Source organism: Ranitomeya variabilis, chromosome 8 (assembly GCF_051348905.1).
Source record: "Ranitomeya variabilis isolate aRanVar5 chromosome 8, aRanVar5.hap1, whole genome shotgun sequence".
NCBI lineage: Eukaryota > Metazoa > Chordata > Amphibia > Anura > Dendrobatidae > Ranitomeya > Ranitomeya variabilis.
This window is the reverse complement of record NC_135239.1, coordinates 163,717,982-163,743,520: the sequence shown is the minus strand read 5'-3', so window position 1 is coordinate 163,743,520 and position 25,539 is coordinate 163,717,982. Positions and strand designations below refer to the sequence as shown.

General features: G+C 42.1%; 1 protein-coding gene across 1 annotated transcript in view; it reads right to left on the bottom strand.

The window, feature by feature from the left end:
• The window catches only part of TOM1 (target of myb1 membrane trafficking protein), a 97,777-nt gene that overhangs the window by 16,467 nt on the left and 55,771 nt on the right, over positions 1–25,539 (bottom strand). Inside the window, exon 10 of the mRNA XM_077278802.1 lies at positions 21,710–21,815. Coding sequence (XP_077134917.1) covers positions 21,710–21,815 — 106 coding nt within the window. The remainder of the gene's footprint in view (positions 1–21,709; positions 21,816–25,539) is intronic.

The window sequence follows — 25,539 nt, the reverse complement described above, 5'->3', positions numbered from 1 at the left end:
AGCTGGAACAAAAACCTCTTTTCTCTTTGTATTGCTGCATACGTCTGATCTGGACGGCATTCAGAGCACCTGGAGCTGTTGGACATTTTTGGTGAGATGGCTTCATTGTTTTTTGGAAAAAACGATAATTGCATTGCGGTATATTATAGACAAATTAAACAAAAATGTCATTAGAAAATACAAATTGATCATCATTGGCCTCCCACACACAATAGACAGCTGGCTTGGCTGACAGCTATGTTTCCTGACTCCGTCACACACAGACGCTCCTATGTTCTCTGAGTAAGCCACTGCCAAATTCCACTGGCGGCGGCATATCTCTCCAAAAAAAAATAAATCATCAGAACAAAGTATACATTAGACGGTCACCTGTCAATATCACCAATATCAGTGTTAATTTAATGTGCATGGGGACTTTTAGAGATACATATAATAAAAGTAGCAGGCAGGCAAGACAGTCACCTTAGTTGAAGGGTTAATACTGACTTAATATTGACTTTTAGAATAGCCATCTTCAACAGGTGGAGCTAGAGTCCACCTATTGTGTCCTTTTCCTTTATGAAGACACAATTTGCATATTTAATTTCCCAGAGGAGAATGCATGGTTTTAAGTCTCCGCACTCTGACATGCAATGCTTGATATCTCACTCTCCACAAGGAGAAACGTTACCCTTCTTGGGTCTTAGGCCCTTCTTGGCCTTTTTTTCAGAGAATATGAATGATAACACCAAAACGTTTTCTCCACTCATGGATAGTGGTTGGGTGAAGCTATTTATTGTCAAAATACTCTGTTTTCTCTTTTTGAATCATAATGACAACCCAAAACATCCAAATGACCCTGATCAAAAGTTTACATACCCCATTTCTTAATACCGTGTATTGCCCCCTCTAAAATCAATGACAGCTTGAAGTCTATTGTGGTAGTTGTGGATGAGGTTCTTTATTTTCTCAGAGGGAAAAGCTGCCCTCTCTTCTTGGCATAAAGCTTCCAGTTCCTGTAAATTCCTGGGCTGTCTAGCATGATCTGCGCGCTTGAGATCTCCCCAGAGTGGCTCAATGATATTGAGGTCAGAAGACTGAGATGGCCACTCCAGAACCTTCACTTTGTTCTGCTATAGCCAATGACAGGTCGACTTGGCCTTGTGTTTGGGATCGTTGTCATGCTGGAACGTCCAAGTACGTCCCATGAGCAGCAGTATTTGCTGATAACGTACTGCATTCATCTTTGACCAAGTTTCCTGTGCCTTTGTAGCTCACACATCTGCAAAACATAAGCGATCCACCACCGTGCTTTACAGTAGGAATAGTGTTCCTTTCATCATAGGCCTTGTTGACCTCTCTCCAAATGTAAGTTTTATGGTTGTGGCAAAAAAGTTCAATTTTGGTCTCATCACTCCTAATTACGTTGCTCCAGAAGTTTTGAGGCTTGTCTCTGTGCTATTTTGCGTATTATATGTGGGATACTTTGTGGCATTTGCGCAGTAATGGCTTTCTTCTGGTGACTCGACCATGCAGCCAATTTTTCATCTAAGCCTCCTTATTGTGCATCTTGAAACAGCAACACCGCTAGTTTTCAGAGAGTCCTGTATTTCAGCTGATGTTATTTGTGGGTTTTTCTTTGCATCCAAAACAATTTTCCTGGCAGTTGTGGATGACATTTTTGTTGGTCTACCTGACCGTGGTTTTGTTTTTACAGAGCCCCTGATTTTCCATTTGCTAATCACAGTTTGAACGCTGCTGACTGGCACAATTTCCTTGGATATCTTTTTGTATCCCTTTCCTGTTTTATACAGTTCATCTACCTTTTCCTGTAGATCAGTTGACAATTCTTTTGCTTTCCCCATGACTCACAATCCAGAAACGTCAGTGGCTGGATGAAAGATGCAAGAGTCTGTCTGGATACCAGAAACTCAACTCAGCTTTTATGCACACACACTGATTACAAGCAAACAGATCACAGATGAGGATGTTACCTTTAGTAGCCATTCAAACCCATTGGTGTCAACTTCTGTGCATGTTATCAGGTAAAAATCACCAGGGTATGTAAACTTTTGATCAGGGTTATTTGGATGTTTTGGAAAAATATTATCACTTATGTCCACTGACAGAATATATTATATATCCGGTCGATCATGAAGGCTCGGGGCTGTATTTTCCCATTTATGCACAGTATGAGTCTTCTTGGACTGATATTAGAATTATACCTCTCAAGTATAATAAAACCATCTCTGGCCACAAACTTGGTGCAATCACAGTGATTTTTTTTTTTAATCCAAAATATGTGGCACTTTCAATCATGCAGCCCCATAAACAAGGGTGTGGATGTGACTTGGCACTGCACACACTGTAGGAAAAATACACGGGTAATGACTGCAGAATTGTTCAGGCTTTGGAGCTATACCCTGCAGACCGCGCTACGCTGTTCCCATAACTCCGCAGTAACTTCTGTGGGAGTAAACAGCTGAGATGGGAATACTCCTTTCATTTAGTTTCACAGACGTCTCCTTTTTTAAGTCCTCATCACACAAGGAATGAGTCACATCACATAATGGCTTCCGCTTCAAGCCTGATCACCGATTACGGAGGCAAATTACTATTAGCTACAAATGGCATTCACGTTACTGACATTATCAGGGCTGCAGACTGGTGAGTAAAAGTAAGAACGCCTATGAAAATGCAGCAGAATTACATTTCACTATAAATGTTGAAGGTCTAGCAGCAGTGGATACATAAAAGCACAGTACCAGAAAACCTACACAGATAGGAGCAGAAAATCAAGGAAAAAAATATATTACATAGAGACGCATTATTGAAATGACACATAACCACAAGAAAAATTAGTGCAGAGAAGTCTCATAAAATGAACATCTTTATTGATACAAAGATTAAATAAATAAAGAACAAAAAAAAGAATATTCCTAAAATTGGACCAGTGCACACTTAGTATGCAGGATAATGCACACTAATGGAATAAATATAAACACGAGAGTGCTCAGAATCCCCTAGTCTAAAGGCTATGTCCATGGAGGACCTATATCTGCCTATAGAGGCGGACTGTACTTACATCTAGTGATGTGTTCAAGAGGGGAAGTAGTGTGTTTCACTGGCAGCTTCGTCAGGGGGTATAGATATGCCCCCTGATGAAGCTGTGGGTGAAATGCGTGTAGGAGCCATTGGAACAGGCCACACACTTCTTCCCCGCTTGTCTTCTAGTTGGGCCCGTATCCACAGCAGCCAGCTTCAGTGATTGAGCTAACTTCATTGATCTGAACCAGCTTCAATTATTGTGTTACCTTCAGTGATCCAGCCCAGCCTCAGTGATTGGGCTACCTTCAGTGATTCAGACCAGCTTTAGCGATTTGGCAACCTTCAGTGATCCGGCCCAGCTCCAGTGATCCAGCCCAGCTCCAGTGATCCGGCCCAGCTTCAGTGATCCGGCCCAGCTCCAGTGATCCGGCCCAGCATCAGTGATCCGGCACAGCTTCAGTGATCCGGCACAGCTTCAGTGATCCGGCACAGCTTCAGTGATCCGGCACAGCTTCAGTGATCCGGCCCAGCTTCAATGATCTGGCCCAGCTTCAGTGACTGGGCTACCTTCAGTAATCTGGCCCAGCTTCAGTGATTGGGATAGCTTCAGTGATTCACATCAGCTTCTGTGATCAAGCCCAGTTCCAGTGATCCGGCCCAGCTCCAGTGATCCGGCTATCTTGAGTGATTCAGATCAGCTTCAGTGTTTGTGCTACCTTCACCAATCTGGCTCAGCTTCAGTGATTGAGCAACCTTCTGTGATTCAGACCATTTCAGGGATCGGTCTACCCTCAGTTATCTCCAGGGAGAACAAAAGATCAGCTGTTGAAATTCAGCAGCCAGCTTCAGGGATCAGGACCAGCTTCAGATGATTGCTTATAAACTCTATAGAAAAGAGCTCCTAAGCACTGCTCTCCTTTCATAGGACACAGGCCACCGCCAACAGACTGCAGAGGTGGACGATAAAAGTTTTTACAACAACTTTGCAATTTTTAACAAAGGAATAACCCTGTAAAGCAAACTGTTCAGGCGACTTAGGCTGTAGAGAACAGGATGTGATGCAAGCAGAGAAGCAGAGCTCTGGGATCTATCCATCTATAAGAGAGACAGTGAAGGTTTACAGCCTACAATGTATACACCCTGATAAATGGAAATGTGTCAATCAGTGTGTGTGGGCAGGGTAAGCAGGACTCTTGTTGTCTCTCCTAAGAGTCCTGTAATGAGTCACCCTGCTGTTTATTGAGAAATCCTCCTACCAATCATGATTCTATACATCTTGGAGCTCAGTTTCCTTTCCTCTATCATATCCCGATAGTGCAGCATAAATCATCCTACAGGTTCGCTTTATTGGGGCATACCCGAGTCCGGCAAACAATGGTAAGGAGGCATCTTTGTGGTCTACACTAAGAATTCATGGATCTGTTTTCCATCACTTCAAATAGGAGTTGCTACTGTCTTGGATTAGCAATTGATGGGCTTAATAGGGACTGTTAATATGGCAATGTGGGAAGAAAAAAATAATAATAATAATAAAATTAAAATAATGGTGATAATCAAAATACATATTTCTAAATATCATAAGGAATAAATAATTACATTTTTACATTAAATGCTCAGTGCAAATATTTTCCAATATATAATGATACTTCTGGGCATATATGATTCCCTATAGATTATTCCTATGCAAAGATGGAGTATTATGTTGGCTTTATGCAGAGCCTGTGCGCAGAGGCAAGGAAAGCAGACCTGTCTGGAGTGTTATTCCCCAGTTTATTTGAATGATTATTTTGTTGGAAAATGAAGTTATCAATATGCCGAAACTACTAAATATGGTGGAGTTATGTGATAAACCCGCTGTAAACCGCTCCGAAGACAAGCTGTCATCAGGACAGCAAAGAACCAAGCGAGACAGCTGAGTGACGGAGATAAATGAGGCTCCGTGTCATCGACTGCAGCCGCACAGGAAAACAAAGCAACAGGAAAAGAAAAGGAGGAGGAATATATACATACAAACTTGGCATCTATGAATTTTTATAGACTTATTGGAAGCGTTAATGCCATTCTTTATAGCAGGGGAAAAAAAAAGAAATCATCATATGCACAAAGAAGCTGAGCGGTTATTTGCAAGGAGCCGCCAATTTTACCAGATAACATATACAGTTGTGGCCAAAAGTATTGACACCCCTGCAATTCTGTCAGATAATGCTCAGTTTCTTCCTGAAAATGATTGCATACACAAATTCTTTGTTATTATTATCGTCATTTAATTTGTCTTAAATGAAAAAACACAAAGAATTGTCCTAAAGCCAAATTGGATATAATTCCACACCAAACATAAAAAAAGGGGGTGGACAAATGTATTGGCACTGTTCGAAAAATCATGTGATGCTTCTCTAATTTGTGTAATTAACAGCACCTGTAACTTACCTGTGGCACCTAACAGGTGTTGGCAATAACTAAATCACACTTGCAGCCAGTTGACATGGATTAAAGTTGACTCAACCTCTGTCCTGTGTCCTTGTGTGTACCACATTGAGCATGGAGAAAAGAAAGAAGACCAAAGAACTGTCTGAGGACTTGAGAAACCAAATTGTGAGGAAGCATGAGCAATCTCAAGGCTACAAGTCCATCTCCAAAGACCTGAATGTTCCTGTGTCTACCGTGCGCAGTGTCATCAAGAGGTTTAAAGCCCATGGCGCTGTGGCTAACCTCCCTAGATGTGGACGGAAAAGAAAAATTGACAAGAGATTTCAACGCAAGATTGTGCGGATGTTGGATAAAGAACCCCGACTAACATCCAAACAAGTTCAAGCTGCCCTGCAGTCCGAGGGTACAACAGTGTCAACCCGTACTATCTGTCGGCGTCTGAATGAAAAGGACTGTGTAGTAGGAGACCCAGGAAGACCCCACTTCTTACCCCGAGACATAAAAAAGCCAGGCTGGAGTTTGCCAAAACTTAACGGAAAAACCCTAAAACGTTTTGGAAGAATGTTCTCTGGTCAGATGAGACAAAAGTAGAGCTTTTTGGGCAAAGGCATCAACATAGAGTTTACAGGAGAAAAAAAGAGGCATTCCAAGAAAAGAACACGGTCCCTACAGTCAAACATGGTGGAGGGTCCCTACAGTCAAACATGGCGGAGGTTCCCTGATGTTTTGGGGTTGCTTTGCTGCCTCTGGCACTGGACTGCTTGACCGTGTGCATGGCATTATGAAGTCTGAAGACTGCCAACAAATTTTGCAGCATAATGTAGGGCCCAGTGTGAGAAAGCTGGGTCTCCCTCAGAGGTCATGGGTCTTCCAGCAGGACAATGACCCAAAACACACTTCAAAAAGCACTAGAAAATGGTTTGAGAGAAAGCACTGGAGACTTCTAAGGTGGTCAGCAATGAGTCCAGACCTGAATCCCATAGAACAACTGTGGAGAGATCTAAAAATGGCAGTTTGGAGAAGGCACTCTTCAAATATCAGGGACCTGGAGCAGTTTGCCAAAGAAGAATGGTCTAAAATTCCAGCAGAGCATTGTAAGAAACTCATTGCTGGTTACCGGAAGCGGTTGGTCGCAGTTATTTTGGCTAAAGGTTGTGCAACCAAGTATTAGGCTGTCAGTATTAGGGTGCCAATACTTTTGTCTGGCCCATTTTTGGAGTTTTGTGTGAAATGATCCATGTTTTGCTTTTTGCTTCATTCTCTTTTGTGTTTTTTAATTTAAGACAAATTAAATGAAGATAATAATACCAAAACATTTGTGACTGCAATCATTTTCAGGAAGAAACTGAGTATTATCTGACAGAATTGCAGGGGTGTCAATACTTTTGGCCACAACTGTATAGACACAATTTTTTATTATTTAGCAGCTTTTAATGTCGACTTTCTTGACCAAAACAAAAGACATTACACACATTATACTGAATGAGGTTTTCTACTTTTTCCCATAAATTACCCCTCAAGTATTATATAAAAATACCAACAAAGTGTTTCTCATTTTTATCCACATCCGAACTGCTGTTTTTCTGCTATAAACAGTACAAAATAGCAAAAGACGCAGGGTTAATAAGTTTCCGATCATGTGTGTTACAGAGTCGTTCTCTGCCCTCGTATTTTCAATATATAGAAAGCAGAACACGGGCAGAAAGTCATGTTTCAATTCAGGTACAATATCAAATAATACATAAAAAAAAAAAGTCCTAATAAATATTCAAACCAATATGTTATTATGTTATAGGGTCACCCTATGAATATAATCATCAAAAAATATCCCAATCCATTATTCCTGGTTGGATATATAGAGTAAAGACCACTTGCAGTATTAAAGTACAATTTTTTATTAGAATATATTAAGTGGTGACATCAGTGAGGTGACTGGAGTTCATCGGCTATGACTCAGTTCACCTTATTCACGTCAACACAAGACACACAAGATAAGACACGTGCAGCTCAGTGTCTCTGCTTGATGGCAGGCTGAACGCTCGCATTATCTCATCGTTCAGCCTGGCATCCAGATGTAGCAGAGCTAGACTCATCAAGGGACAAATGGATTATCTTCACGTAGGACAGCTGAGGGATAAGGTTGATTGTTCTTTGTTTGTTTTTTTTTTACAGGGGACATGGGCATCGAAGGAATATCTTCACATTACACAGGTGAGGGATAGTTTGTTTTTTTTTTTTTTACAGGGGACATGGACTTCAATGGATCTTAGGCATAAATGTGAGTATAACTTTGTTTTTTATTTTAAAATAAATGTGTAAAACAGAGTGTTGATTTTTATTTCAAATAAAGGATTTTATTCTTGTTGTGGGTTTATTTCAAAACTTACTATGGGGTTAGTAATGGGGCAACTTATAGACGCCTCTCCATTACTAACCCCTGGGCTTGATGTCAGCTACCAATGTAAAGCTGACATCAACCCCAACCCTATTATCCCACTTGTCACTGCACCAAGGCAAGTGGGAAGAGGGAGGCTAAGGGCCAGATTATGGATGCGCCATTTATGGGCGGCTGAGGACTGATGTTGGTAGCCTGGGAGGGGGGCAATATCTCTGGCCCTCTCCCAGGCTATTAATATCAACCCACAGCTGTCTGTTTAGTCTTTGCTGGTTTGAATTTATAGGGGAACCCTGTGTCATTTTTTTTCTGGGGTCCCCTGTAAATTCACCAGTAAAGGATAAGTAAACAGCTGTGAGCTGTTATTAATAGCCTGGGAACCTTTTGGGATAATGTCCCCTTTCCCAGATTAGCAACATCAGCCCTCAGCCGTAGGCTTTCCCTCTGCTGGTTATGAAAATTAGTTGGGAGCCAATGCCATTTTTTTTTATTTCTTAAACATAGAATGGATACAGTGGGTGCTGAATACAACTCCCATCACTGTCACCTAGTCGCACTGATCACAGGGAGACCAGGTGACAATGATGAGAGCTGCCTTCAGCAGACGGCACCTGGGAACAGCACAAACTGTACCACTTCTTCCCAGGCACTGATGTCATCCTTTTCTCATCAGTGTTCACATTTTGTCTGTGCTGCGGATAAAAAACTGACATGTCTGCGGGTTTTTCGCACAGACACATTCCGTGTGAAAAACCTGACATGTACGCACCACCATTGAATGCAAATTGTGTGCATGTGGCCGTATTTGTGGTCCTTAAAAAACGGACCACAATCGGACACAAAAAACAGACTTGTCTTGGTATTTAGACTCTTGGTTCTGTTTGTGTTACTGTACACCACTACCTGCTCCAGGCCGGCTTCTGCCTGCATTGTCTCGGACTTTCTTGCAGCCTTCAGTGCCAATTCTACAAGTCCTTGCTTCATACATACCTTCCATCCATCACAAAGTAAGACATAACATTTATATTATTTTGAACCAAGACATCATTTACAAGAAGGGCATTATTTCTTGAGTATTATGCTTATTTTTTTACCACTGTGTCTATAACTTACATCAGTGTACCCAGAACATTCCACAATGGCGCTAGTTGTGACCCTCTTATCTTCGGGTCAAGGTTTGGTCACTTGCTGACAAGGTGTTGCACCAGACTAGTTTATAATCGATTCTATGCTTTTCTAAGGTTTGGGCCATCTCCCAATTTACACCGGAGCCCGGCCCACTTGGATTGGCCATTATGCATAAGATAGCAAATAACTAAGCCACAAAAAAGTAAATTACTATAAGGCTATCGAAATGAGCCTCAATGAAGAGGGAAGTGGATCTGCTGTAGAATACAATAAGTGGCTACATCATCCAGAAGGTACGTCAAAGTCTTGAATTGTCATTTTTTCTTTTCTTTGATTAAAAAGTGTGTACAATGTACATGGGTCGATCTTAACGATGTTGTCTAAAGGCATAAAATAATGACATGTCCCTAGGATATGCCATAGCTTTAGGATCAGCGGGTTCCAGCCTACAGGACCCCCCACTGATCCTAATAATGAGCTAGCACTGCGTAGCCTTGACTCTTTTCACACTACACAGGGGTCCCCAGCCATCGTGCTTTCCATTTAAGTGAATAAAGCAGTCTACAGTTTCCGTGTTGTCCTCCATTCCCTTCATTCACTGGATCGGTAGAGGAACCAGAGGTTAGATCTCCACCAATTATAAAGTGATGGCATATACTACAGACGTGTCGACACTTTATAAGAAAAGAATGCCACTTTAATTGTTAAAGATCTTCTTTCAACTTCACAAAGAAGCCAAACTAATTGATCTAATTGCCTTTTGCAAACGGCTGTCTTGAACCTAATTACAGGTATTAATTAAAAGTCTCTATGGAGAATTCCATAGTCCTGGAGACGGATACATGAAATGCAATCATCCGTCACGCTGTGGGCTGAAATGTGCCTAGCATGAAGAAAAACACACTATGCGTACATACCGTATGTACCATATAGTTACAAATGGAGCGGACATCTCTTGCTGAGCTGGCGCAGACCTGGAGCGCCCTGTGCTGGAAGGCAAGTATGCCTCAGTTAATTGTTTTTGAACCATCCATGGCTAAAAAAAAATTATTTTGATGTCGGACAATTCCTTTTATAAACTTTGACGACCAAAGTGCTGTATCCTAAGGATATCAATCATCAATAACTTATGGCCTCCACACTTGTTGGATGCAACTCGACAATCTCAAGAAGAATACAAGACCATCTGATATGTACGCGGGCACTCCAACTCTCCCCGACACGTGATGTTGATGGAGAGAAAGATAGAGAAGTCCAAATTTCAATGTCCATTCCTTTTGTTTTTAGTGGAAATAAGATACGTCGGTTGGTGCCTTTCTCCTCTCTCCTCACTGGAAACACATGAATCCTCAGCCACGCCAAGTACTTGTGTATGGGGACGCTAGTACAGATACGTACCAATTGGCCGACAGCCAGTCTTAGCCCTAGACAACTCCTTTAATAAAAGTAGATGGTTGCGTTAACGTTCAAAAATATTATGAACTCCAAAACTCACAGACGGTAAGTTTTATAGTACACCTGCTTGCAAAAAAAAAAAAAAAAAAGTATATGGCCATAGGCTGAAGAAAATACATACAGTACTATTACCATCAATCAATGCTTATTCACGCCACCGGCTCAGAATCGCGCTCTAACAGCAGGGGACTTCCATCCAATTTTCCTGGCAGTGCAAACTGCATGACGTACCGATCATCTGCTCCACAGCCTGTTACACGTGCAGAAGCCCCTATGGTTGCTTACGAGGAAAATAAAATTTGCAAACGTGCCCAAAGTCTACATTATAGAGTCGGTACAGATCGTTGCAAACATGCCCAAGGTCTACATTGTAGGGTCGGTAAAGATCGTTGCAAACATGCCCAAGGTCTACATTGTAGGGTCGGTACAGATCGTTGCAAGTATGCCCAAGGTCTACATTGTAGGGTCGGTACAGATCGTTTGCCTATCATTCATGAACTATAACCTTTGCTTTTCACAACGTTTTACGTATAACCCCATATACGCCTATAGGAAAGGTATAAATCAGATGTACGGGCCGAACATAATACCATCTGTAGAAATTTGCACACCAAAAATAAAATAAAAGGTGCACTGTAATGTCCTATAGGTTTCTTTTGTCAAGGTTCTACTATTAAGGGGAACGTGTTATCGGAAAATGATCATCTATTATTTAAATCAGGTTTTTTGTAAAAAATAAAATAAATGTAACAATTTTTTTTATCCTTTCAGTTTTCTCATCACAATTCTACATCTGAAAATGAGATCTAGATGGAGTTGGCGAACGTCCGACTGATCCTGTGCGTGACATGAGGCAAATTGAGTCCAAAGTCTACAAGTGTGTACCACACTTGGTCTCGTTTATGGCCATGTCCATGGCTTTAGCGGGAACCTCATGTGAACCCTCATAGTTCCTGTTCTGTACAGATGACTTTTCAGAAGTCTCAGACAGGATTACAATGAAAGGTAACATCTCTGTATACAGTAGTTATACACGACCCACCATTCACCATGGGTGATTTCACAGCTCACCTCCTCCTCCTCCATTTCCAATAAACAGATGCCCGAATCAGAACAAACTCTCATGCAGAAGCGAATGAGTCAGAGCCAGTCTATTGCTATCTATGTCCGTGTGCTGCTAAACACATACTGTCTAGTCTTAGGTTAGAGTGAACATTTCCAATGAATTTCACATTATTTTCTATCTTAGATGTTGCAGTTATTGTGATGGTTTTGCATGAAAAATCATTTTTACAGATCTACACTACTTAACTCAACACACTCCCTGTTCACACAAGTTGTTTGTGCTGCTGATAAACAATCCATTTTGAGATGCATTTATACGGCAAGATTACCGGAAATTAGTGTTCCTAGGATTTCTAGCTTTCCGATATTCGAACACTAAAAAAAAGCTGCCGATCACCAAACAAACAATCAAAACGCTTGTACGTCGGGTGAAACGATTTTTAAGCTTGCTTAAAAATAACCTCTCTCAGCAGAACATGTCATATATTTACAGGACATGTGCTGCCGAGAACAATGATAGTCTACGTGCACTGAACCATGTATTAGGGATTGCTCTGTGCACATCAGAAATGCAGCCGGTCTTCTAAATGGGCAATTAAACGACTGACAGTCTTCTTCTATGTAGCTGATCTGTGGTTGTTTAAAGCCAAGGGTCAGCCAGTGTCAATGAACCCTTAGTTTTCTTATTTGTCATTTAATTGAAGAGCCTCTTAACGCTGGGAAATGATTGAGAACAAAGATGTTATGATTGTGTGACAACTCACTAGACATAATAGGCAACACACTAAAAACTTCAACTGGCCCTGCCGGTTCCTGTACGGACTAGAGTTCCTGACCTCGTAGTCCATAGTGGTTCCTGTGTGAGCTGAGATAGCCCTAACCAAGGACTAGGGGATGGCAACTCAGACCTATGCTGCCTGAATGGCCGTCAAGCGCTTCAGATTCCACCTAAAGTACCGGAGGAGAAAGCAGAATCCAAATTACTTAAATAAGGTAAAGTGTGCTGAACTAGAAAGATATCAGAGTGAGTAAAACAAACTGTTAGAGAATATGCAGCCTACTTCCTAAAAAGAAATAGAAGATAGATGCAGGGTAAAGCACATAGGCAGCAAAGAGATAAACCCTAGCTGGTCTTTCACTGACTGGCTTAAACTACAGCAGTATGGCTGGACATCCAAATGAGACTATCACCAGCAGGAAATACCAGTAGGGGGACAAGCAGCACCCAAAAGGTGATAGGTGTTTTCAATTACTCATTTGTCTGCTGTTTCTCTAAAAAGACTAAAGCGAGGATAACCGAAACTAAACACCAGGAGAAAAGGTTTATCTGCTGTGGCTCGCCGGACAGAGAAGCCGACCACAAAGCACAGGCTCAAGGGTTCGAACCCAGAGGCACAATAAAAGATTTGTTCAATCATTTGTTCAGGTAATCATCACTCTTTCATCACTTGATGAACAAAAATATTGGCTTACACAAGCAATCCTTTTGTCTGTACTCTTTTGATAATTCTCCTTGTGGTGAGTACTAGTGATGAGCAAGTGTACTCGTTGCTTGGGTTTTACCGAGCACGCTCGGGTGACCTCTGAGTATTTATGACTACTTGGAGATTTAGTTTTCATCGCGGCAGCTGAATGATTTACAGCTACTAGCCAGGCTGAGTACATGTGGGGGTTGCCTGGTTGCTAGGGAATCCCCACATGTAATCAAGCAGGCTAGTAGCTGTAAATCATTCAGCTGCCGTGATGAAATCTAAATCTCCGAGCAGTCATAAATACTCGGAGATCACCCGAGCGTGCTCAGGAAAACCCGAGCAACGAGTACACTCGCTCATCACTAGTGAGTACCAATCATAAGTCATGTGGAAAGACTAGTTAAAGGGACAACATTGACTTTGAGGATTACTATCCCCCAATAGGTGGTGGCAAAACTCCTGACCTCATCTTCTCTGAAGAGGATTTTTGCAAATTTAATTTTTCAGAGGAGATTTGTAAGTCCTATAAATCTCCTGTAGCCCTCATGTCAGAGGCCTCTCACAAAGCCAAAGCAGTTCTCCTGATTCGCACTAATGAGTAGAGTTGAGCGAATATGTTCGGAATCGGTCGCTGAATCTGAATTTGCCATATTTGTGTCATACTGGTACCCTATTTGTTCCGAATTTAGATTTGACGATCAATTCTGAACATATTCGGTAATTTCTAGTCCCATTGATTCCAATGACCTTCGGCGAATATTGCAAATACAGTATTCGCCGCCGATTGTAACTGGAACTGAATTTTGAAAAATTTGCTCAACCATACTAATGAGGAGCAAACACCCTGAAACACGTGTTGGCAAATGGAGTGTCTGGTTTCAATATTGACTTTTAGGACTGCTACCCCACTAAGTGGCACACGAGACATATTCATCTCTGAAGAGGCCTTATGATTCCAAGAACAGGACGTAAATTAGTCTTTAAACTTACTATATTTGGATAAGAAACTTATATAGGAACTACTAATGAGGTCATAGCTATAGAAAACAGAGCCTTGCTTTTTGACCAGATACAAAAGAACAGCTAATAAAAAAAAGTTTAGTATGGCAAAAAGCTGACATTAAAAAAAGAAGTTAGGATTTGAGGATTACAAATGTACAAGAACAATGGTCAGCCCAGCTTGGGAGAGTAGCAAGTATGGAGACTGAATCACTCGTGATAGCTTTCATCACTTAGTTATTGTAGTTGAGGTAAAGCAAAGCAGTGGGATCGGACAATAATGCCGAACGCTGCTATGTCCACAGAGCCACTATATAAAAAAGGTAAGGTATCCCTGCAGGGGTTCTACCACAAGCTGAACATCTCATCAGATACATACTTTAAAGGAATACTTCAGGCAAAAATGCATACCCGGTGTTATTTGTAGTACAGAGCCTGAGGGCACTGGGCAAGATATAGGGATGCAAGGAACCCTACAGGAAAACACCAGTGTCCTGTTCAGCCCTCTGCAGCCTTACACGAGTCATAATACAGCCTACCAGTTCTGCTCGGAGTGCGGCTTTAATCCGTTTATAGCATAGGATATCAATTCAGTTTTTTAATTATTATTTTAAACTCAAATAGAAATCACACTGAGGTGGTACACCAAGATCAGGGGGCTTCCACAATCCCCTCATTCAGTATTCTAACATCAAGCACTGCCATCACACTGTTGCATCCAGCTTCAAGGACCTCTTCTGACATGTAGTATCATTTGGTCATACTTACAAGGACCTCTTCTGACATGTAGTATCATTTGGTCATACTTACATTATCGCTAAACCCCCAAGGACAGTATATGTTTGTCCAGATCTGCTCTTTTGTGCAGGGCTACTCACAAAATTCACCATCTAGAGACCTGCTCTTCATAGCTGTTTGCAAGAACTCGTGCTAATGCACCAAGCTGGCAGACAGTCGCGAGAGCCACACATCACGGTCCCGCGAGCCACATGTGGCTCCAGAACAACGGGTTGGGGAACCCTGATCTCAAGGATAGTGAGAAAAACATCAGTACCCAAACTGACAAAATACTGGATATTCTACAAGGCTTTTATTCTGGCTTATATTCCTCCAGGGTTAATTACTCACAGGAGGACCTCTTGGACTATTTAGAAGGGATTGGTCTCTCTGTGCTGGGGGACAATCATAGGGAATTTCTAGAAAGGCCAATTTCACAGAAGGCATTGCAGCAGGCAGTGGGGAACATGTCCAACGACAAGGCACCCGGTCCAGATGGCCTTCCAATGGAAATATACAAGCTGTTTAAGGATGTATTGGGGCAACAATACTTGGAAAATGATTAATAATGCGTTCTTGTAGAGGAACTTCCAAGTTCTCTGCGTGAGGCAATATTTGTGGTTATTTCTAAAGAGGAGAAGGTGAAGGGATTACCAGATTCATATAGACCCACATTAATATTGACATCTGACATCAAGATCCTTGCGAAAATCCTGGGTATGGTCATCTCCTCGGTTATTCATTCTCACCAGATGGGGTTCATGCCCTCAAATTAACGGCCACTAATTTACGTAGGGCATTCCTAAATTTGCAAGTAGCACAGGTTGACCAAAGAAATAAATGGATTGTCTCCCTTGATGCCACTAAGGCCACTGACTGAGAAGTGGAGGTATACGTGGGCGACTAGAAGAGACGCGGCTTGGTCCCAACTTTATCAAATGGATTATGCTACAATACAAGCCCCGATAGCTAAAGTAAGAGCTAATGGGGAGATGTTTGATGGATTTGAACTTTTTAGCGGTATTAGACAGGGCTGATTCTTATCACCATTACGCATTTAACTTGTAACTGAACCATTAGCATGCATTAATAGTAGACTGCACGCGATAGTAGGATTTAAGTATGGCAACAAAGAGGAAAGGATTGCCTTATAAGCAGATAACTGGTCATTATATGTTAATAATTCAAACTTCTCCCTTCCATAATTTATTAGACTTGCTAGAATCTCACAAATTCCAGGGTAGCGTGAGATGCTACCCCACCCTCTCCCTAGCTCATAAAATGGTGGTCATGTAAAAAATGGCTGGGGATTAAGGACTGCTCAAAGTATACACCCCTTTGTAATAATGTTGACTTGAGGGAAACTGGAGGGATTTGGAGTATGGCGAAATCAGGGGCTGAAATATGTTTATCAGTTGTTCTTACATGGTCATTTTTGCTCATTTGACTTTGACCACATGAAGCAGGAGTTTTACTTGCGTAATTCAGGCTTTTTTTTAAGTACTTGCAATTAAGACATGCAATAAGGGCTCATGAAACCATATCTGATCTTTCCTTTTTCTCAAATGGGTTATGGATTTTCTGGTGCACACAAACTATAAAGGGAATTAATTCTTTATTATATAACTCCTTGTTATTAAAAATTCTGGGAGATCCAATGTCATTGATCAGGGCCCAGTGGGAGAGGGATGTGGGCAATATCTCCATTGAGGAGTGTTAGGACATGCTAGAATCGACAGGATTGGTCTCAAATACAGCTCAGAGAAAGTCCCAATTGTTTCTTATACACAGAGTCTACAGAACTCCTAAAGTATTATACAGAAAGGGCCTTAGGGCTGATGACTGCTGTCCATATTGTAATAAGAAGGTGCGGACTTAATGCACATGTTTTGGACATGCCCTTGATTAGTTGGGCCATGGGAAAGTATTGGCAGATTTGTCATGGAGGTGTATAATATTCAAATCCCAATTTGCTCAAAATCCTGTGTGCTAGGTCTGGTGGGGGACATGGCTGGATATTCCTGTCACGACTCAACAGTGGTCGGTCCAGCAGACGGCACAACACACACACACACACACAAAAGGGATGAAAAAAGGGAGAGGGAATGCCCTAACAATAGGGAACGAGTGATGGGGCACCTCCTAAACAACAACATGTGCCTATCCCTAAGATCCCCAATGCCCTATGTGGGTCCTTCCCCCCGCCGCCGTCACGTGCCTAGTTCTTAGCGATCACCTCACTATACACTAGCTGGTGTACTGGCCGGCAAGGACGCCAGCCTCACTACTGCAGATAGAATCAACACAGGAGGTAGTGACAAGCACGAGACCAACAAGGAAAGGAAACAATAAAAACTTAGCTCAAGCTTCAGTTGCAAGCTCTACACAGCAGAGGATACGTAACCAGGACCTCAAAAGCTGATACACTGCTGGCACCAGAGAGCTCCCAACTCCTAGCCTGGTCTTCAGAGAAACAATCTATTACCAACAGTCACCTGATGCGTCATGTGACTTATTAAAAGATGCTGGGAGTGGTCACCACCCACATCAGCTGATCAGCAACACAGCAGCTGCCAGCAAGGAAACTGACATTAACCCTTGCTGGCCCAAAAGTAAAAACCACGTTTAAATTAAAGCAGAACCAGAGCTGTCACAACTACAAAAATGAGTCGTCACATTTCCCAAGTGCAGTTGGTCATTGCTAAAATATTTTATCAAACTAGGAAGTCTATCGCCAAATATTGGTTGGCAAATGGTCCTCCATCAGTGGAGGAAGTGGTCCACGACTTGAACAATACAAACTTAGTGGAAAAAAGGTCTCTATTAAGAAGGGAGCGATCGATAACTTTTGGAAACAATGGGGAGACTGGGTTAGATGCCCAGAGGTAGTTTCTGAGGCTCTGGCAAAGGATGTTGCTTTCAATTTGTTGGTTCTACGAGAGGTTTCTAATTTCTGTTTTAGCTGGATTACGTTATATCTGATACATTAACTTATCGGAATTATCTCACTTCATAATGGTAACTTTTCATTGCACCCCACAAAGGGAAGAGGGAGGAAGGTGGGTGATGTTTGTATGGGGGAGGGGGTAAGAATTTGGTTTGTAAAATGTATGAACATTGGTTTATATGCTTGCTATTCTTGTACCCGAGTTATATATGAATCTGTTTATCGACAACCGTTCTGCTGTATCGTTTGACATTGTTTTTTTTTTACAAAACTTTCTTGATTTAAAAAAAAAAAAAAATACATTTAGCACAAAACCTGATTTAAACAATAGATACTTTTCTGATAACATTCACTTTCATATTAGAAAATTTGCGTTACATTTTTATTTTAATTGCATTTCAATATTGCTTTAAGGAAATAAATGCATATTACGAAGCTGACAAATTAGATCTATACTGAGTCATCTGCCAAATCTTTTCACATCCTAATTAATTTATTTGATGCTCCAGATGGGACACATTTCCAATAAATCCCCATCTGTCAAACAGCTGTATAGGGAGTATCAGCTTCACGCAACCTTATGATGCGTCACTGGAGATCATACGGTCCGCTATCTCTATGTGGTTCATATGTTACTGGTATCTGGTTGCATTTTAATAAGGAAGTATGCTATAGGAGGTACCTGAAGATTGCATACCTGCTCATGAAATTTTTCAATTTTTTCCATTAGGTAGCACATAAAAAAATTTGGTAGCACACAAAGTGATGCTGGAAACTTCTGAGTAGTTACCACAACCATCCTGCCATTTGAGGGCGTTTTCTTTTTCTTTTTAAATACAAATGGTACAAATGAGAGATTCAAGTTAGGTGATGATTCAGCGGTGTGCTAAACTGCATAAACTCCTCTTTTTATAGATTTTCTTTATATATACCCTATTATAAAATTTATCCCGCTATGAGTTGTGATATCGGTTAAGGATAGGGAATATGCACTCCTGGAATATTCTGGTAATTAAAAAGGGTATTCTGATCTCTCCTTATAACTACTGTCCCGCCATTCACACATTCACCCACTTCAGAGAGAAAGTTTACCTTCATGTCACCAGATCCGTTCCTTGTGTCCCACCTTCCCTATCTCAGGGGGCAGCACTATGTGATGCTTGAGTAAACGCTCTGGATGCTACTATCTATACTACAGGCAGATTTCTGTGTAACATCAACGGCCAATCCGAGAAGAACAGGATGACACTCTGGTTCCTCAAATTCTCAAGAATCGTCCTATTGACTAAGCTGCAGAGAGACGGACAGGCTGGACCATGCTCTCCAAATGTGCACTTCCGAGAACCCAACGAATCTCCAAAGGCACAGGCCAAACTGAATGCACAGGCTCATCTGAGCAAATGGGACCATCCTAAAGGGACATCGGCAATGCATGTGACCAAGGAAAGTCAAGAATACAAAAGAAAGAACCGAAGAACAATATCTTCAGTAGTGAACTGAAAATTTACGGCGATTATACACACTCCTCTGCATTGAAATTGCAACAGCAAGAAGGAAAAATACAGATTTTACAATTATGGAAAACTTAAAACAAAAATTTCCAAACATCTCGATTTATTCAGTATTGAGTACGAACACCACGTGTAGAAACACTCACACACCTTGGCTGATACCAACTATCTACACTCACACACCTTGGCTGATACCAACTATCTGGGAATAAGAATGGTGTGACATTTCCTTGTGAAGGCTTCTTCAAAGCATTGCCCAAGTGGTCTCCAGACCATCATCTGTATGTCATTGCGTCCAAGATAGAAGCAGGACTCATCACTGTAGAGGATAGACCTCCACTCCAACTTCCATTGCAGTCTTGCTCAGCATCAAGATAGCCTTTGAGAGTGGTGGTGTGAGGTCAATTAAGAGACCTTTAGAAGGGAACATCACACAAGTCCTTCTCCTGGGGTGGCATAATGCACAGTAGCCGGACCCCTCTAATCTTAACTCTAGGTACACTTAATAGCTCAGCATTAAATTGAATTAGTCGAGGGACCAGTATTGCAGCCATTTCTCTAAAGTGTCCCAGGAGCCATCTTTCAACACGACAACACCAAGTCGTATGTTCTTGCTACTCTGAACATTCTGTGAGCCTAAATGTGCTACCATGCTCTACAGTGTCTCCTAACTTGTCGTCCATCGAGCACATCTGGGACTTCATTGATTGGAGATTACAAAGAAGCTGACAGCAGCGGATCTTGATGATTTGTTCAAGCACGTTCAGTGGTAGAACATTCCTCAAGCAACTATTAATAAGCTCATTGATAGCAGACAAGGTGTGTAAGTGCTGGAAACATCTGTTCAGAATAAGTCACCGAAAAAAAACCTGAACTTATTCTAAAACAGAAATAATCCCTAAACTGAAAGTATAGCATAAAAAGCAAATATTGTGTAGCTACCCAACAAAGTGTCCATGAAAAGCCTAAAAAAAACAAGTGCATTAGAGTTTCAGTGCTTTCCACATTTAAACTATTACATGCCTCTTTTTGGTGCTTGTGGAGGCATAATTCGATCAAGCCCTGGATGAAGCTCCAGCGAAAAGAACGTGCGCCAGGCATACACATGCTAAGCTCATTGGTTCATATAAGCCATTTTAATTATACATGATTTGATGCACGGTAGTTATAGCTCTGTAGCAGGTCCTATTTTTTGGCTGTAACTGCACGTGACATTTTATTTGTGAGATTTTATTGATTGAACCCACTACTGTTGCACTTTTTTATGGTTATACCTCCTTGGGGGTAGTAGTTCATTTCACTATGGATACATTTGACTCGATGCTTTGAACTATGCTATTTATTTATGACTACATAGGCTTGTTATTATGTTGATAGTAATTCATATATGTAGTATTGGTAATTATTTTGTCGGTTATGCATTTTCCACTTTCTTACTGAGAGTTTACGTTTTGCTATATATTTGCTCTACGCTGGGACTCTTACGAGCATCAACATATTACCTCTGAGATATGTCCGCATTTAGGCCCATGATCTCTAGATAATATATTGATTATCTCCAAGTTTTATGGACTACTTTATAATGGACCGAAGCTTCCTCTTCGGTAGAAATCACTTTTCGGAAATCACAGGCAGTTTATCAGTGACCAGAAGCTACCCCCACTTACAATCGGTGATGGTCACAGCTCATCTCTCCCCCTCTCTGCACAATGACCTCTGCACAGATCACAGAGCATGCCTAAAATGCTTTCCCATGAAATCAATTTGGCAGATATATCAAAACACTCTAAAAGTAAACCTGCCTTTGTTCCTCATGGTAATGATGCACCGGCTTAGTTTAGCTTCCATTCCTGATAAAATAGAAGTGGTGCCCCTTAGTTGCCAATAGCAACAAAGTCCGTGCTTTTCTTTTTTAAAGCAACTTTGAGAGATCTGACCCAATTATACGAGATCCTCTCTTTGGTCACGCAGCTGCGGTAAAGCCAACCTCTAAACGCTGTCAACAGAAGACTGGGCAAGATGGCCGCCCCATAGGTATGTATAGAAAATAGAATACAATAAATTCTACAACAGATTAGAACAAGAAAATATGTATCACTATCTGGTTTTAATTGCTAAAAGACAATATAGATGATACATTCCATTTGTGACCCCCATTTTCTAGCCAGGGTAGATGGACACTCCTAAATTGCATCTTTTGATCTTTTGGATCCAGAAATCCACGTCTTATTATATGGATGGCGATTAATCTGAATGACTGGAATGGAGTACTACATTTTCCCTTCAATGGCCACTTACAGATTTTCTTAGCGATCACCAGTCGTACAAGAACCAGACTTATGATGGCAATCAGCCAACCGGTAGAGTAGATATCTTTGCGGAAGGGGTTGTCCTTATGCCACAGACACTCTACAATTTATCTTAGAAGGTAATTCTGGAATTTTCCTTTTCAGTGTTTTAAAGCATAAACACAGTATAGAAAATAATGAACAATACGACAACTTACTGATACTGGCTAGTTGTGCGGATAGAGAAGAAGCAGATGTCTGGACAGCATCAGAGGTGGCCTCCAGGTCAACAAAAGATGGTGGGGCTTCTCTGTTGCTTGGGGTCTAATTGTGGAGAAAAAAGGATTGTTGTTAGTTCTGAGCGTAAATTGTACGTTACATCCATCAGCAACCCTACAGCACAGAATGACACTGCATGAATACCGGGCAGTTACGGTTGTTAGACTATCTAGCACATGATTATACTCCATGGTAAGAAGAAGATTCATTTTAATTCTTTCAAATTCATATAAAATAGTAATTAAAAACAACAATAAATATATGCTGAGAAGTAAAATAAATAATCAATACGGCTATCACAATCTATAACTTGCCAATGTTATATTACTTGTTATATGCCAGTTATAAAAACATGTTTTCCTAAAATTCAGCTAAAGAAACCAGCTAAGCCTGCAGACATCCTTGGAATGTTGTGTAAGCTGATGATCTCTAGGTAAGATGTCCTCACGCAAACCAGATGTATTACCAGGCCAACAGTCTTGGAAAATTAAAGATTATTTATGCAATGTTTTATTATTACTGATGTGCAGCATACTTTGGGCATGTACAAAGACTATATAGCTGGGAGAAGGAATTGACTTAAAGAAGTTGTCCACTACTTGGCCAGCGTCTTCTCATACCCCTCGCTTGACCTCCTTAAAAAAATTAAGCCTATACTCCCCTCCCGTGCCGGTGCCGCTCCCGCGGTGTCGTCACTGTCTCCCGGCGCTTCCGTGCTGTTGTTGTAACGAGTGACGTCGGCGCCCAATCAGCGCCTCCTGTCGAATTGAGCAGGAAGAGGAAGTCAGAGATCAGCTGCAGCCCGGACTTCCTTTTCATGCTCGATTTGTCCGAAGGCGGAGACAGTGACACCAGCTCTGATTGGGCGCCGGCATCACAACAACCACACGGGAGACCTGGGAGAGCGAGTGCCGACACCACAGGAGGAGAGTTTAGACTTAATTATTTTAATCGGCGCCAAACATGTTTATCAAAAAGAAGCTGAGCTAGTAGTTGACAACCCCTTAAAAGAGAACCTATCATGTCCCAAAACGCTATTAGCATGCAGTTGTGGGGATACTCTGCAGGCTAATAGCGTTCCAAAGCTGCCCGTCTGCCACACTGTAAGCCCCGCTACCAGGACAAAAAGAACTTTAGTCCTCTGGCTTCCAGTCAAGAGGTGCATCCAGCATGGCTTCAGACACACTAGTGAGTGGCAGCTATAACCACTCCCCCGACACTGACTGACAGCCAGCTCTGTACTTATGCACTGCTGAGCCAGCTGTCAGTCAGTGCCAGGGTTATGGTTCACCCGCCGCTGACTATTCACTGAGCAATGACTTAAGCCATGATGCCAGAGACTGGTGGTTAGAACAAAGTTTATTTCCTCCCAGTAGCCGGGCTTACAGTGCGGCGGCTAGGCAGCTTTGGAACGCTATTAACCAGCAGATTATTTTTTTATTTTTAACTAATATTTGTTTTAATTGTACTGAATTAAAATGAACCTTATTTGCGCCTCTGAGTACTGAACCTGTAGTGGTCCTGCATTTATGTATTGCGTGTCGTGTTGGATATATCGGAGGGGAGAACAGCATTTCCAGCATGAAGTCATGAAGATGTGCTGAGTAGTGGCTCTTGCTACGATTTGCATAGTGTGAATTAATTTTTTTAAAGTGTATTTTATTGTGAAAAACTCCATGTCTATTTTTATGGTATTTTATACCATTACAGTGATAGTAAAGCATAGTCAGATACAAAATCTGGAGTCGCAGGCAAAAGAGAAATACCGTACTAATCATAATACAACAAACCTTCAAGGACACAAGAAAAACCAAACATGAGGTCTAAGAAAATATAGAGCATATTGTATATATGCAGAAGACTACATAAAAAAGGCACAAAATCTCACATAAATTACAGTTTTATACCCAGGGACTGAATATATACAGAAAAGAGTCTTGAGATAACACCGTATTACTGTGCAGCTGCATGGCAGGGTCAGTCACGAGACTCCTTCCAGCAGGGATAATGCTCCATTTTGGCGAGAATACAAAAATGGACTGCGCTCACCGCAGGCAGCCGCTAAACATCGGGCAGCAGCTTCCGCAGGAGAAACTCATAAATGACGTTCATGGTGCTGCAGATGAATTAATAATGTTCTCCGCCGTCATGCATTGCCCAATCTCCCAGCAGTATTAAACACTCTTATTATTGTCCTTTGTATGGGGGCAAGTGAAGAAGGGGCTTACGTATGCAAATATTAAGCCACAAAGGACGGGTGAATTATTCTGACCTATGAAAAAATGACATTCAAGTAATTGGTTTAGAGAGAACAGTATGTATCAAAGCAATGAGAGGTGACTCTGCAAACAGTGGAGCGGCCTACGGGGACAGAAACGGGACTTTATTACACTCCATTCTTTATAAGCCAGAACAAAAATGCTGCAGCACCAGCAGATCCACAACATCCTCCACAGCAATATGTATGTAAAGGACATAGAGAGGAGGATTGGTGCCAAGAACCCCGCCAATCACTGAGATAGAGGGGCAAAATACATTGTGGAGCGATGTGCCTTATCTGATAGGCAGGGTAAGCAGTGTGCCCTAAGAGGAAGGGTAAGCAGTGTGCAGTGCGCCCTAAGAGGAAGGGTAAGCAGTGTGCAGTGTGCCCTAAGAGGAAGGGCAAGCAGTGTGCAGTGCGCCCTAAGAGGAAGGGTAAGCAGTGTGCAGTGCGCCCTAAGAGGAAGGGTAAGCAGTGTGCAGTGTGCCCTAAGAAGAAGGGTAAGCAGTGTGCAATGCGCCCTAAGAGGAAGGGTAAGCAGTGTGCAGTGCGCCCTAAGAGGAAGGGCAAGCAGTGTGCAGTGCGCCCTAAGAGGAAGGGTAAGCAGTGTGCAGTGCGCCCTAAGAGGAAGGGCAAGCAGTGTGCAGTGCGCCCTAAGAGGAAGGGCAAGCAGTGTGCAGTGCGCCCTAAGAGGAAGGGTAAGCAGTGTGCAGTGCGCCCTAAGAGGAAGGGTAAGCAGTGTGCAGTGCGCTCTAAGAGGAAGGGTAAGCAGTGTGCAGTGCGCCCTAAGAGGAAGGATAAGCAGTGTGCAGTGCGCCCTAAAAGGAAGAGTAAAGCAGGGGGCAGTGCGCCTTAAGAGGAAGGGTAAGCAGTGTGCAGAGCGCCCTAAGAGGAAGGGTAAGCAGTGTGCAGAGCGCCATAAGAGGAAGGGTAAGCAGCGTGCAGTGCGCCATAAGAGGAAGAGTAAGCAGCGTGCAGTGCGCCATAAGAGGAAGGGTAAGCAGCGTGCAGTGCGCCATAAGAGGAAGGGTAATCAGTGTGCAGTGCGCCATAAGAAGAAGGGTAATCAGTGTGCAGTGCGCCATAAGAGGAAAGGTAAGCAGTGTGCAGTGCGCCCTAAGAGGAAGGGTAAGCAGTGTGCAGAGCGCCATAAGAGGAAGGGTAAGCAGCGTGCAGTGCGCCATAAGAGGAAGGGTAAGCAGTGTGCAGAGCGCCATAAGAGGAAAGGTAAGCAGCGTGCAGTGCGCCATAAGAGGAAGGGTAATCAGTGTGCAGTGCGCCATAAGAGGAAGGGTAATCAGTGTGCAGTGCGCCATAAGAGGAAAAGTAAGCAGTGTGCAGTGCGCCATAAGAGGAAGGGTAATCAGTGTGCAGTGCGCCATAAGAGGAAAAGTAAGCAGTGTGCAGTGCGCCCTAAGAGGAAAGTCAGTGGCTAAAATCACAAAAATGCTAAGGCTATGTGCACACATTTAGTATTAGTAGCACATTTCTCAGAGCGTCGGCAGGATA